General features: G+C 38.8%; 1 protein-coding gene across 4 annotated transcripts in view; it reads right to left on the reverse strand.

The window, feature by feature from the left end:
- Window positions 1–13,892: 13,892 nt before the first annotated feature.
- Window positions 13,893–15,571, reverse strand: part of EXOC1 (exocyst complex component 1) — a 45,308-nt gene continuing 43,629 nt past the window's right edge. For all 4 annotated transcript variants that reach the window (XM_006198143.4, XM_006198142.4, XM_031688150.2 and 1 more), the window contains one exon: window positions 13,893–14,579. In XM_006198143.4, coding sequence (XP_006198205.1) covers window positions 14,427–14,579 — 153 coding nt within the window. In that variant the 3' untranslated portion in view covers window positions 13,893–14,426. The remainder of the gene's footprint in view (window positions 14,580–15,571) is intronic.

A 15,571-nucleotide genomic window follows, 5' to 3' on the forward strand; every position in this document is an offset into this window, starting at 1 on the left:
AGCTCCCCACTTTCTTGCCCCAAGCATCTCTTCCACTTGGCTGTTCCTGAATTGCATCCTTTATAATAAACTGGTAATAGTAAGCAGAGTATCTTCCTGAGTTCTGTTCTAGTAAATTATCTAACCTGAGAGGGAGACAGTCTTGTGGGACTGAGCCCATAACCAGTGGGGTCTGTACTAATGCCAAGCAGTTTGTGTCCGAATTGAGTTGAATTCTGGACCCCCTGGTGTCCAGAGAGTTGGAGAAGTGGTTTTGGAAAAGATGTCACATATTTGGTGTCGGGGGGGAGAAAACCTCTCATTTAAAAATGTTAAGTGTTGTGAGTAAAGATAACTTACAGGGAAACAGCTGGATATGCAGGTAATGTTTAGGAGAACCTCAGAGATACACTGAGATAAAATTCTGCTCTGTATTTCCAAAACATATTCTGTGTCTCTGGATGTCGCTAACTCTATTGTAGTCACTGATTATCCTGTTCCCCCTTTAGACTGTGAGCTCCTTACAGTACATAGAAGATTAATGTGTTCTTCTTTGTGCCCATAAGCCAGGCAGGATGTTTGGCTGTTAACAAAAGACCAGGAAGTATGGATTGAAGAACTGAACTGAATGAATCACGCCTTCTGATACAAGTTCCCTATAGCACTGCTACCTCCCTTCAGTGAGTGGCCCAGCGATGGGGCTGAAATGTCGACATTACTGCCAACTAATTCAGGTCCTTTCTTGTAAGCAGCAGGGACTCAATTTCCCTATCACCAGGTGTCTGGTTGGCTGGCAACCTGATTATTACTGGCAGATAAGAAAATGGTTACGATAGTTCCAGTCTGTCTGGAGCCTTGCAGTGGAACCTCTGTAGCAACTTGGCTACAAAATGATTAGATGTTATTCTGAGAAGCTATTCTTCAGCAGCAGAGACACGGGTAAATTATCGTCAAGAAAGGGTAAGTCTGTTTTAAAAACACAACACAAAAGCATCCTGATGATGAAGCAGTTTATTTTGTGTGTCTACACAGACATCAGAAACGTTCATTTCATAATGCTAGTGCGAGGAGCTACACCTTTTTGTCACCTTTTGGAGTCAGTAAGAATAGAGATAAGAGTGGAGGCTTTGCATGAATAAAAGATTGATAAGCACTAATATATATGTATTTAAAAACCTTCCACATACTCTAAACTTCAAAAGAAACCTTGAAAGTTCTATGGTCAAAGGACAAAGGATAAGTTGGGAAAAATGTTACAACTCTCACCATAGACCCAATATATAAAAAACTCCTATAAATTGACAGTAAAATGACTAACAAATAATAGACTATATTAGAAATATAATATATAAGTTTTAATATATAGTATATTATTACATATGTTGTATATAATATGATTTTTAAATAGACAAAGGTTTGAAGATGTAATTGCTCAAATTGCTCTTTGTCATATATGGAAAACACTCAAACTCACCGAAAATAAGAGAAATGTAAATTCAAACTAACAAAGATGTGAAGGATGAGTAGGTAGCCAAGTGAAAGGAGGTGAGACAGTAAGTGAAGATACTAATAAACCAATATTAACCGTTGGGTTTGAGCACTTGTTAGATTCTGTTCTAAGTGCTGTGCGTGCTTTACAGCTATTATTTCATTTAATCACCATAATAACCCTATGAAGTAGGAAGTATTGGTATCAGTATCCCCATTTTACAGAGGACATTAAGTAATTTACCAGAAATCACAAAGTAATTGATAGAGCCTTGACTTCAACTCTGGAAGTTAAAAACAACTTTGAATTTGGCAGACTATCAAGGAAGGGAACTCTATAGGACAATGGCTAGAAAGAGAATATTCAGATGGTGACCAGTTAAACTTGGTGGAGACAGAGTTGTCAGGGTCCTAAAATGTCAACTAGGCAATCTCCCACATCAACTACAGATTTCTTCCTCAACCTCTCCAACAGATGGCCATCCCAGCTGCCACCTGACTACTTCCAATGACAAGAGGACTCACTACTTTTCCAAGCAGCTCACTGCATTGCTGAATCTTTGTTAGAAAAATTCTTGTTTATACGAAGCTAAAATCTGCCTCTCCTTGTGTGTGAGCCGTTTGTTTTGAGCAATCAAAAGAAAGTAATTTTTCCCTCATAGGTAGGATGACCCTTCAGAATACCCCAGATCCTTCTACCTTTGCTTGCAAGTCATGGTCTCCAAGACCATCACTTATCTGGCTACCTCCTCTGGTGTAGAAACACTCTAGTTTCTCAGTTTCTAACTGAAATTTATGCCCAGAAATGGTTACGTCAGGTTACAACTGGGGGCTTAGATATATTTGTTTCCCTTGATATATCTGCACAGTACTTTCAGTGTATATCAACACAGCCTAAAATCACATTAAACTGTTTTGTAACTGAGTCACATTCTCCAGCGAAGAATCATGCACAAGCCTCTTTCTATGGCTGATCAGTTTTTAATATCTATGTTTATTTCTATTATCCTGAATGCATATGTGAGGTTTCTGGAGCAGAGATCAGCTCTTGTTCCTTATATCAGGAGCTATCCTTGCCCAACCCCCAGGGTGAGATGGAGTCAGATGTCACCTGACATTCACCGGGTTCTGTGCTACAGGAGAGGAAGCACCTGCCCCCAATCAGGGATCTGAGAGTTTATATATGAGAGGAATAGCTCTCTCTCCCTTCCTCCCTGAGAAAGGGAGAGAAAGGTTCTGCCTACTTAACACTAATTTTCTGTGGGAAGAAAGGGAAAAGTTCCTGGGCTATTACCTTCTGGAATATAAACAGATGTCTGGCGGGGAGGGGAAGACCAGAGAAGCCTCTCCTGGTTTACACCTCCTGGGACGTCTCCTTGGTTGCAGGTTTGGCCCCCTTTGAAATGTAAACACATACCTCCAGGGAGGTAAATCTCTCCAGAGCTGTCTCACCAGCTATTCAATCATAGTCATAATTTAACTCCCAATGCTGGTTCTTTAACTCAGGTTCTGGTAAAACTTGCTCAGAAAGTCCTAACTGTACAGAAGCATGAAAATACTCACTTGCTGACTTAGGCTCCAAATCTTTCCCTAGGTCCAGACTGGTTCCCTCTCTTTCTCCCCCCCCCCCCCCGCCATCTCCCTCCCTCTCTCTCACTTATCATGGGTTCCAGGGACTCAGCCTGAGTGTCAGTCAGTCAACATGCATTTGGCTGCGAGTATCAGAATGCCTGACTAAGAGCTGGTTGAGTAATAAAAGTATCTCGTGATTTCACTTGACAAAATACCTGACAGTAGTGGGTCCTAGTTTGGTTTGCAATGCAATTAATGCCATTGAGACCTGACCCCTTTTCACGCTTCTGCTGTCTCAGTGGGTGGCTTCCATCCTCAGGCCTTTTGCCCCATGGTCACAGGATGGCTGTCACAAGTCTAAGAAACAGGTCCACATGCATCAGCACTGAAAACGAGAAGTGAGGGCAGAGGGCAGGGATTTCACAATAAGAAAACACCAGGTTTTTCCTCACAGGCCCCCCTCTCGTCAGACAGAAATGTCTCCCAGAATGCATTAGCGGCACTCCCTTTATTGGCCAGAACGGGGTTCCACGTCCACCCACCCTGAGGGCAGTCACTGTCCAAGATGGCCTGAATCAGTTATGACCTATTCTCACACCAAATCAGGGTTCTGTTAACAAGTGTAAGCAAATGTTAGAAGTGATCCAGAATTTTTGGACAGCTTCTCTCTTCATCTCAAATCAAGAGAAGGAGACATAAAGAGACCACTTAAAATGTATCTCTTGAACAAGGGAGAGACCCTGACTTGAAGGCACCCTCTCAGACTTTGTTGCATCTTTTCCACAGCCAGGTATGAATCTCATGTGAGAGATCCTGGGTCCTGTACCAGATCCTACGGACTGAGTCCCTTGGCATCCACTCTAGGCCATGGCCTTTCTGTTTGAGAAGCTGGAAAGCTAAGTTTTGTGTTTCCTGGGTGCCTTGAGCTGAAGTTCCACCATCATCTGCACTCATATGAGACTGGCATTAGGAACTGGATGAGGAGAGGGAGGGCAGTGTGAGAGGTGTCCACTAGACTGGAATGGGTTGTGGAGGAGGTAGCTTCAGGAGCTGTCTGAAGCATTGGTGTAAGCTTTCCTGACCACAAAGGAGATGTGATCTTGGAATGGGAGCTGTTTCAAGAAGCTTTGCCTATGTGGAAAAAAGGGAACCCTCCTACACTGCTGGTGGGAATGAAGTTTGGTGCAGCCACTGTGGAAAACAGTGTGGAGATTCCTCAAAAGACTAGGGATAGACTTGCCATGTGACCCAGTAATCCCACTCCTGGGTTTATATCCAGAAGGAACCCTACTTCAAAAAGACACCTGCACCCCAATATTCATAGCAGCACTATTTACAATAGCCAAGACATGGAAACAGCCTAAATGTCCATCAACAGATGACTGGATAAAGAAGATGTGGTATATTTATACAATGGAATACTATTCAGCCACAAAATGACAACATAACGCCATTTGCAGCAACATGGATGTCCCTGGAGAATGTCATTCTAAGTGAAGTAAGCCAGAAAGAGAAAGAAAAATATCACATGAGATCGCTCATATGTGGAATCTGAAAAAAAAGGAAAAAGACAAATGAACATAAATACAAAACAGAAACCAGAAACAGACTCATAGACATAGAATACAAACTTGTGGTTGCCAGGGGGAGGGGGGTGGGAAGGAACAGACTGGGAGTTCGAAATTTGTAGATACTGACTGGTATATATAGAATAGATAAACAAGATTATACTGTATAGCACAGGGAAATATATACAAGATCTTGTGGTAGCTCACAGTGAAAAAGAATGTGATAATGAATATATGTATGTTCATGTATAACTGAAAAATTGTGCTCTGCACTGGAAATTGACACAACGTTGTGAACTGACTATAACTCAATTAAAAAAAAAAAAAGAAGCTTTGCCTAGAGCCTATTCTAGCCCTTCCAAACAATTTTGTAAGCCTCCAACAACCTGGTTCTAAGTCCGTTTCCACTGAAACGATCTAGAGGGGTTTCTTCTGGTCTGCAGCTAAACCCTCACAGAAAAAGGTCCTGTCTAGGAAGGTCTGCAGGAAGACAAGGAGTCTTCTGCTGAGGGAAATTGGGATGATGCCAGTTCCAGGGGTAGGGGAAGGAGTCAGAGACTGTTGGGAATTGAGATGTATTGACTCTTGGCAAATGAGCTGCAGGTCAGAGACCCTCAGGGAAGGGAGGAGGGCCTCCAAAGCATCCACAACAACAAAGAGAGAGTCAGATTTAAATACCGGAGAGCAGGCGTTGGTTCACAGAAATACTGGTCAAGCAAGGACTTTCCTATCCCTTTCCCTCATCTCTCCCCTCCCCGTCCTTTAGCAGTCTGGGGAGAGGAGGAATTGAAGTGGGGATGGGGAAAGAGGAAAGCAAGGGACCATTTCCCCTTTCTTCTCTGCCTGCGGTGGGCTCAAGCTGGAGAAGGGTGAGAACACTGACCACTGAACCACGTTCGCAGTTCTGCTTATGACAGGGAACTCTCATAGGTATTTCAATTACTAACCAAGGACTTACTCTACTTCAAAGACACCAAAAAAGTCATGGATTCTTCCCAAGTTATTATCTGGGGGCAGGAAGAAGAACTGGATGAGAGGAAATAAAAATTAACGTTTTGAGCCATTCTGAGCAAAGTATACTTACTATCTAAACCTCGAACATAAATAAACATAGTGGCTTCTTTTTTTCTCAAAGTGGGAGAAACCATCTGAAGAGGAAGATTCTGATACACAGAGAACCTGCGTCACCTCACCTCACGCTTTCTAACTTACCAAAACTGGGTGATAACAAATAGAATTTTCAGAAATATCCTCTTCAGAGATTGAAAGCCCCAAGAAATGGTGTAGATATATAAAAATTTTCAACAAGAGTTGGAGAAATCAATAGATGCCAACCTGGCGATATTTCAAGGAATGCTCTTAAGTTTCCAGTTGATGAAATGCCAAGTCAAAATCAGCCATGCTCCCTCGCTCTGCCCCTCAGCCCACGTGCACTGGTTTCACTGGGGGGACCAAATCCTGGGTGGGATCCTCTACGGGTCTGATCTAACACATTAATTACTTTGCTGCATCGTGTTCCCATAGGAGCTTCTCTTCATAGAATTTAATACTCCGTATTCTAATTGATTTTTAGATTTACTTAGCAGGATTGTGAATTTAGTTCACACCACATTTCAGCAGTATGGAGACATTTTGTTAACGAATTCAGCCTTCTTCCTCGGTCCCCACCTGCTGGTAAGGAGGAAAAACAATTAATGTCTAAAACTGACCCAGTAATTTAAACACTCCCTTTAAAGGGAGATGTTAGTCTGTCTAGGAAAATAAAAGCTCAGTCTGTCAGATTTCTCACCCTTTCGGCTCTAAGAGATGAACTGGGTGTATGTGTGTGGGAGATGTGAATAGTTGCCTTCTTAGTCTTGCTTGGCCACATATGAAAGAATGGAGGCTTTATAAATTAGGAAAGGCATCAAATTAATAAAAATCCATTTCTTAGTCTTCGGGCGACCCTCTGAGTTACCCAAGTGAGGACATTATACTCACTGTGCCCCTCCATGTGTTATAGTGATAATGATGCTTGTCTCACAGGATTGCTACACGCTAATAAGCCAACATTAGCAAGTTATTGAAGACTTTGTGATAATAGCGGCACAGAGACCTTGATGAGATGCCCTCCATCCTGAGAAAATGTGTGGTGCATGTATGGTGGGAGTTGGATGGGGTGAGGAATGGATCGCTTTTTGGTGATGTTGCTTCCTTGGCCCAAGGATGTTGCTCCCTTTCATCCACTCGCCCTGGAGAGATGAGTCTGATGTCTCAAACATTGTCAAGAAACGCAGGATTGATTCATTTCTTTTTAAAATTAAGTGCTTATTAGCACTGTGCTAACCATTGTACGGACATTACCGGGTTTAATCCTTACAATGAAACTACGAGAGGAGTACTACTCTTTCCATCTTACAAATAAGGATATTATGGCACAAGGAGGCTAACCTACTTGAACAAGATCATACAACCTGGAAGCGCCAGGATTTGAACCCAGTTCTCTCTGCCTTCAGAGTCTGAGCTCTTATCTCAGTGTTACACTGCTACTGATTTTCATGGATGCTGTCCAGTGGGTGGGTGGCAGGAGCTCAGTGATGCGTGTCCCATTTCCTTTATAAAGTCTTCCTTGGCTTTGTCAGACAACAGATATATTTAACTCTTCTGAGCTATTACAACACTTACTGTCTGTATCATTCACTTGGCACCTATCATTCATTGTTTAATATAGCTGATTTGATTTTGTGTATATACATGTTTTAGCCTGCATTGCTTGGGGAGCTTTGGTTGCAAGCTACAGAAACTAACTTCAGCTAACCTAAGAGCTCCCTAGCACTCCCTGATAACAACATGGGAAGACTGTTGGGTGAGTCATAGAATCAAAGAACAGAACCACTTGATCTTGGGAGAAATAGACCTGGACAACTTTGGGGATCTTTATAGAAGACATTTACAGGTGGTCTCTTTGGGTGTGACCATCAGAATGATTTACTGCCAAGTGCTTTTATTCCACCCAGTGTTACTCTGCCCAAGACTCAGATTCCTGGCAGAGGCAGACAGTTTGACTGGTCCAGCTAGTCATCTGCCTAATCTTTGTAGAACACGAGGACTGTGATGTACAGTCCTACCAGGATCCAGAATGACTCTACTATGATACAGAATGAGAAATAATTCAATTCATTTCTAGAGTATTTTGATAAATTTTATACCCCCTGATGATAAGCAGTACTGTAATTTTTCAGGCAGAAAAAAAATTGTGATCCAAAGACAAGGCTGAGAGGCAAGAAATTATTCAAAACAAAAGGGACCCTGAGAATAAGTTGAGAAATCACAATTCTGAAGAGGATGCCCTAGGGAGAGACACATAATTTCAGGCTCCATCAATAAAAGTCAAAATACTCAGTCTATTACACTCATTAACTATTCCTCCTCTCTCTTCTACTTAGAGAACTATTTGCTGTGATAAATCTTATGGTTTGGTCAATCTCACAGTGATTATTCCCCTTGAATAAACAAACATGGAAATGAATTTTTATGAGCCCAAGTTAGATATAGTACATTTATAGCTATAGTTAATTTAAAGTAAACTTGGTTAAAAAAACACTAAGTAAAGTTATAATGAGTAAATTTTAATACAAACCACTTCAAGTTTTTTTTTTTCAAATTAAATTTAGGACCTACAAACTTAGGAAAGCATATAGTGTTTAGATTTAAATATTGTATTATTCCACTACTTAGAAATCCTTTTAGAAAGTTCTCTTTCCCTAAGTGCTATAATATTGACTGATCAATCTGGACCTCAAAGTGGTTGCAGAGAATCGATATTGGCTTAGTTACAGCTTGGCAAAGCCTGGGGGGTAAAATAAGAGCTGCTGGTCTAGGAAAAAACGTTCAAAGATAAAGGGCTCTTTAAAGTATAACAAATACAAGATATGTTAAATTCTAAGGAAACAATGTAAAATTTCTTCCAAAGCACTCTCAAGCATTCTGCACATATTATTTAAATCATCTACAAAACATAAAAGGATCATGACTGTGCAATGAAAATTAAATAGAAGCCTCTAATGATTAGTAGTAACATATAGGTAACCATTAAAGACGTTAAATCCAATACCCTAAAATTTCAAATAATTGCACCTACTCTCTCTACTGTTTATATACATAATATTCTTTAATATATTTGCTCTTAATACACACACATCATTCCATGATTTACATTTTTCTTTGATGCCTCAGGTGATCGTCCTACCTTCATGATCACAGCTGCCGCAGCTCTCATTACCTCCTCATATCACAACATGGCAAGAAGGGAGAAGACACACAGGCAAAAGAAGACATGTATATCTTATGAACTTTCATCAGTGTGGAAGATCTTTTCTAGGACCCATTAGCACATTTTCTCTTACGTCTCACTGACCAAAACTGGGTCACATAGATGCACACTCCTAAACTAAATACAGGCAAAGGAAAATTGGATAGTCACGGCCAGCTTAGACCAGGGCCACCGTCTGCTGTTGTAATCACCTGGGAGGTTTACAAAAACCTGGGCCCCTCCTTCAGAGTTCCTTATTTATTTGGCTGAGGTGGGGTGCAGATATTGGCAGTTTTAAACATTTCCCCAATGACTGTAATATGTAGCAGGTTAAGATCCACAATGGTTTATGCCATCTTGATTTTTCACTTTTGTCTGGCATGTTCCTACCCTGTGACAAGTAGAGCTCTGTCATCGAGGAAGAGTAGGCAGACCCCACAGACCACAGTGGCCATCAGAGGACCTGACAGAAGTAGATCTAGAAAACTCTCTTCCCAAACAGAGCATATTTGAAATCTACAGAAGACATTGTTTATTTAGGCCCTCCATGAATTAATTCAATTCATCAAGACCATAATTTATAAGCTTAAGACAGAGAGGTCAGTACCATATCTACCCATATGTAAAAGCATGACAGTATATCCATTGAATTATCAGAGGTGAAATATGGGCTAATTATAAATGATGTACGAGATGCTTGTTAAAATAAAAAAAAAAGAATCTTCACCCACTGTCTTATGCAAAACAGAATTCCAGATAGAGCTAGTGTTTATTTATTCATTTGCTATTTTTATTTTATTTTATTTCTTTATTGATGTGTAGTTGATTTCAGGTGTGCAGCAAAGCAATTCAGTTATACATATACATATATTTTCAGATTCTTTTCCATTATAGCTTACTACAAGAAACTGAATATAGTTCCCCATGCTATACAGTAGGTCCTTATTGTTTATTTATTTTATATGTAGTAGTGTGTATCTGTTAATCCCAAAGTCCTAATTTATCCTTCCCTTCACCCTTTTCCCTTTGGTAGCCATAGTTTGTTTTCTATGTCTGTGAGACTATTTCTGGTTTGTAAATAAAATGTGTATCTTTTTGTAGATTACACATATAAGTGATAGCATATTTGTATTTGTATTTGTCTTTCTCTGATTTACTTAATATGATAATCTCTAGGTCCATCCATGTTGCTGCAAATGGTATAATTTCATTCTTATGGCTGAGTAATATTCCATTATATATATTATATATATATTTATATATGTAATATATGTATCATATCTTCTTTATCCATTCATCTTTCGATGGACATTTAGGTCGTTTCCATGTCTTGGCTATTGTAAATAGTGCTGCTGTGAACATTGGGGTGCGCATGTCTTTTCAAATTATAGTTTTCTCTGGATATATACCCAGGATTGGGATTGCTGGGTCATATGGTAAGTCTATTTTTAGTTTTCTAACAAAACTCCATACTGTCCTCCATGCTGGCTGCACCAAACTACATTCCCACCAACAGTGTAGAAGGGTTCCTTTTCTCCACCTCCTCTTAGGGTTTATCATTTGTAAACATTTTAATGATGGTCATTCTGACTGGTGTGAGGTGATACCTCATTGTAGTTTTGATTTGTATTTCTCTCATAATTAGTGATGTTGAACATCTTTTCAGGTGCCTATTGGTCATCTGGATGTCTTCTATGGAGAAATGTCTATTTAGGTCTTCTGTCCATTTTTTTGATTGGGTTGTTTGTTGGCTTTTTTTTTGATATTAAGCTGTATGAGCTGTTTGTATTAATTGAAGTATAGTCATTTACAATGTTGTGTTAATCTCTGGTATACAGCATGGTGGTTCAGTTATACACACACACATATATATTCTTCATATTCTTTTTCACTGTAGGTGACTACAAGATATTGAATATAGTTCTCCATGCTATACAGTAGGGCCTTGTCGTTTATCTATTTTATATATAGTGGTTAATATGTGCAAATCCCAAACTCCCAATTTATCCCTCCCTCCCTTTCCCCCCAGTAATTATAAGTTTGTTTTCTATGTCTGTGATTATGTTTCTGTTTCGTAAATAAGTTCATTTATGTCATTTTTTCAGATTCCACATGTAAATAATATTATGTGGTATTTGTCTTTTTCTTTCTAGATTACTTCACTTAGTATGATAATCTGTAGGTCCATCCATGTTGCTGCAAATGGCATAATTCCATTCTTTTTTATGGCTGAGTAGTATTCCATCATTTTTGTAATATATATATATATATATATATATGTATATTATCCAGTCATCTGTTGATGGACATTTAGGTTGTTTCCGTGCCATGGCTATTGTAAATAGTGCTGCTGTGAACACTATGGTGCATGTATCTTTTTGAATTAGAGTTTCCACCAGATATATGCCTAGGGGTAGGATTGCTGGATCATAGGGTAAAGTCTGTTTTCCACAATGGCTGCACCAAACTACCAACCCACCAACAATGTAGGAGGGTTCCCTTATCTGCACAACATCTCCAGCATTTGTTTTTGTAGACTTTTTAATGATGGTCATTCCAACTAAGGTGATACCTCATTGTGGTTTTGATTTGCATTTCTCTGATAATTAACAATATTGAGCATTTTTTCATGTACCTATTGGTCATTTGTATGTCTCCATTGAAGAAATGTCTGTTTAGGACTTCTGCTCATTTTTTATTGGGTTTGTTTGTCTTTTGTTATTGAGTTGTATGAGCTGTTTGTATATTCTGGAAATTAAGCCTTTGTCAGTTGCATTGTTTGCAAATATTTTCTCCCATTCCATAGGTTGTCTGGATCTGTCCATTTCTGATAAAGGTGTACTGAAGTCTCCAACTATACTAGTGATTCATCTACTTCCCCTTGTAGTTCTATTAGTATTCACCTCACCTATTTCAGTGCTCTGTTGTTAGGCATATACACATTAAGGACTGTTATGTTTTGCTGGAGAATTGGCCTGTTTATCATTATGTGATGCCCTTTTTTATCCCCGATAACTTTCCTTACTCTGCTGTCTGCTCTGTCTGAAATGAATATATCTACTGCTTTCTTTAGTATTAGCATGGGGTATATTTTTTCTCCATTCATTTACTTTTAACCTACCTGTGTCTTTATTTTTAAAGTGGGTTTCTTGTAGACAATTTATGATTGGGTCTTATTTTTTGATCCACTCTGACAATCTCTGTCTTTAAATTGGTGTATTTAAACATTCAAAATGGTTTTTGATATAGTTGGATTAAGAGCTACCATATTTGTTACTGCTTTCTATCTACTTACATTGCCCATCTGTTCTTGCATGCTCTCTGGTTTATTCATTAGAGCCCTTAGCAAATTAATCTTAGTTGTTTTAAATCCCTATTCTGAGAATTCCAATATCCCTGCCATACCTGAGTCTAATGTTTGCTTTGTCTCTTCAAATTGTGTTTTTTAGTATCTTATAATTTTTTCTTGATAGCCAGACATGATGTACCGGGTAAAAAGAACTGCTGTAAATAGGCCCTAGTAATGTGGTGGTCTGTTTTTTAGTGAGTCTGTACTCTTGACTATGAACTTTATCTGTGCTCTTCAGCCCCTTCTCCTGCTTTAGGTGGGAGAGTGGGCTGAAGTTGGGTATTTCCCTTCTCCCACATCTGTTAGGTTCTGGCTACTTTCTTCTGAGAGCAGACTTTGTTAAGAACAGAATATTCTGACATATTTTTAAATGGTTCCTTTCCCTCTCCCCCTGCTAGGAGCACAAAGGGATTTTTTTTTTTCTGATATTCAATGTAAGAACTTGGTAGAGCTATAGGAGGTAAAACTCACAAAAGTTTTATTGCCAAAGACTGGGTTCCCCTGGAGTTTTTATTTCTCAGGCTTATTCACACTTATCTGGGGCAACTTGTCAATTACAGCTGTTTTCCCTACATCAGCACTGGTTCCTGTGGTTTCAACTCGAGGGTTCGTGCTTGGGTAAGTTGTGAGTCTGTGTTCTCCTGCCGGTCTCTCCAATTGTGGCAGTGGTTTGTCCTGTGACCTTACTTCTTTTACAAATCTAAGAAGAGTTAGCCTTAAGTTTTTTCAGCTTTTTTACTTGTTAGGATGGAGAGGTGACTTTCAAGCTTCTTACATGTAGACTGGAAACTGAATCTTTGAATTTAGTTTGAACTGCCATTTCTACACGTTATGTGTTTTTATCTGGAAACATGAAATACTCCTCCACTTATTTAAGCCTTTTAAAATATTTTTTGATAGCTTTATACTTTTCTCCATAAAGGTGTTATATCCACCTTGTACTAGTCAGCTCAGGCTGCCATAACAAGGTATCATAGATTGGGTGGTTTAAACGCAGAAATTTATTTTCTGTTTTGGAGCCTGGAAGTCCGAGATCAGGGTGCCAGTATGGCTGGGTTCTGAGGAGGCTCTCTTCCTGCCCTGTAGATGGCTTCTTTCTGTGTCACATGACAGAGAGTTCTGGTGTCTCTTCTCGGAAAGGCCACCCTTATGACCTCACTTAACCTTAATCATCCCCTTAAAGGCCTTATCTCTAAGTCAATTACATGGCGAGGGGTGGGGGTGGTTAGGAGTTCCATATATGAATTTTGAAGGGACACAATTCAGTCCATAGTATATGTTTTGTTAGATTTAGTCCTAAATACTAAATATTTATTTATTCATTTATTTGGTGTTTTTTTTTGTTTGTTTGTTTTGGGGGGAGGAAATTAGGATTATTTATTTACTTATTTATTTTAATGGAGGTACTGGGGATTGAACCCAGGACCTTGTGCATGCTAAGGATGTGCTCTACCACTGAGCTCTACCCTCCCCTACCCAAATGCTAAATATTTTTGATGCTAATGGTTTTATATTTCTTATCTTATTACACTTTTAACTGTTTTATGGTAATGGGCATGTAATTAATTTTTATAGATTGGTTTTATAAGAACTTGCTTTTACATAAATGATAGCATATGACAGATCTAAGAATAATGGTATCAAATTTCAACTTTCTTGAAAATTTCTTTATTTTAGATACACTGTTACACAGAGGAACATAATCCTCAAAATCCAAGTTTATAACTGATCATCACAAGATCCCTATTCATATACACACTAGATAGACACAGGGAAAAAATTCTATATAGTATTTTAGTAGTTAGATGATTTGCAAGCAATACTGAATTAGTCAAAGTTGAAGAACTCCCAATGCCTTACACACAGGATGACCACTCTCAAATACAAAAGTGAGGCAATAAAGGAAAATTTCCTGTTCAGTCATAGAAAAATGCTAACAGTATTTATGATGCAATAAGTGCATTAAGTTAGTACACAACCTATTGGGCAAATAAAACTACTACCTAGGTTGGTATTTTCACTCCTGAATATTTGTGGTATGGTATTACCCATTTATCTGACATTTAGTAATACACAAAATTTCAAGACTGAATTCTCAAAAGAGCTGTTTGATATTCTTGAATAGTGTCTGGTGTACTCAGAATACTTTTTTCATTTATCTTTTCTTCCTTTATAAGGTTTAGTGGGACTGTGCAATGCTGGAACAATAATCCAGAATGTCCTGGATAGTGAATTCCATTGTAACACCAGATCCAGGATAACAGCGAGCTATCAAACCTTCAAAATGCTTGTACTGGCGTATAAATTCATCCTGCATGGAGTGCCACACCACCTATAGTAAAAATGAAAATCAGTCATTGAACTATGAATGGAAATAATACATGATCAAGTACGTAGAAATAACATCAAGACATTCTAAGAATTTAGTACAGCATAATAGTTAAGAACACACATGCTGGAGCTAGAATCCTAGCTCCTTCCACTCATAAGACTGGTGACCATGAGTACGTTACCTCACTGCTCTGTGCCTCAAGTTCCTCATCTGTAAACTGGGATAATGATAATAATACCTTCCTCATAAGTTTTGTGTGAGGATTAAACGAGTGAATGTATGTAAAGTGCTCAGAACAGGGTTTGGTACAATAAGCACTCATTACATTTTAGCTACTATTATATTTGTTCCAATATCCAATAGGGATGTGGATGTGCACAACTATGTATGAAACTAAGACTAGTGAGATTAAATGAAATGCAACAGTTAAGGCTGAAGTTTCACATCAGATGAAAATTTAAAAATATCTGAAATTGATGATGTAGAACATTGCTTAATGCCACAGAGGACACCAAGATGAGTCAGACCAATCACCTGCATTCAAAGGAATTTATAATCTGAAAGTGGAACTAAGATATGGACAAATATCAAGACAGAATATGATACAGACATATTAGCTCATATTAATAGGTTACACTTATTGCCACTTACTCTATATCAGCACAGTACAAAGCACTTTACGTGTGTATTATCCTATTTAAGTCTCATGACAACCTAGTGAGGGTGGGTGTTCGGAATATCATCCCTATCTGCCAGTTACGGCAATACATTCTTCTAGGAGTTTTCCTTGCGAACCCTAAATCTCATAAATCCTAAATTCCTAATAGTCAACTTAAGACTATTTACTAAAGAGTTTAACACTTTTTGTTCATCATCTTTTAGCTCCTGGTATTTCTTCCATCTGGAATGCCACTACTCCTACTTTTTCTGTTAAATTAGTATCTGACTTTCAGAGGCTAACACAAACGCTTTACTTTGTGAAGCCTTCTGTG

Source organism: Vicugna pacos, chromosome 2 (genome assembly GCF_048564905.1).
Source record: "Vicugna pacos chromosome 2, VicPac4, whole genome shotgun sequence".
Taxonomy (NCBI): domain Eukaryota; kingdom Metazoa; phylum Chordata; class Mammalia; order Artiodactyla; family Camelidae; genus Vicugna; species Vicugna pacos.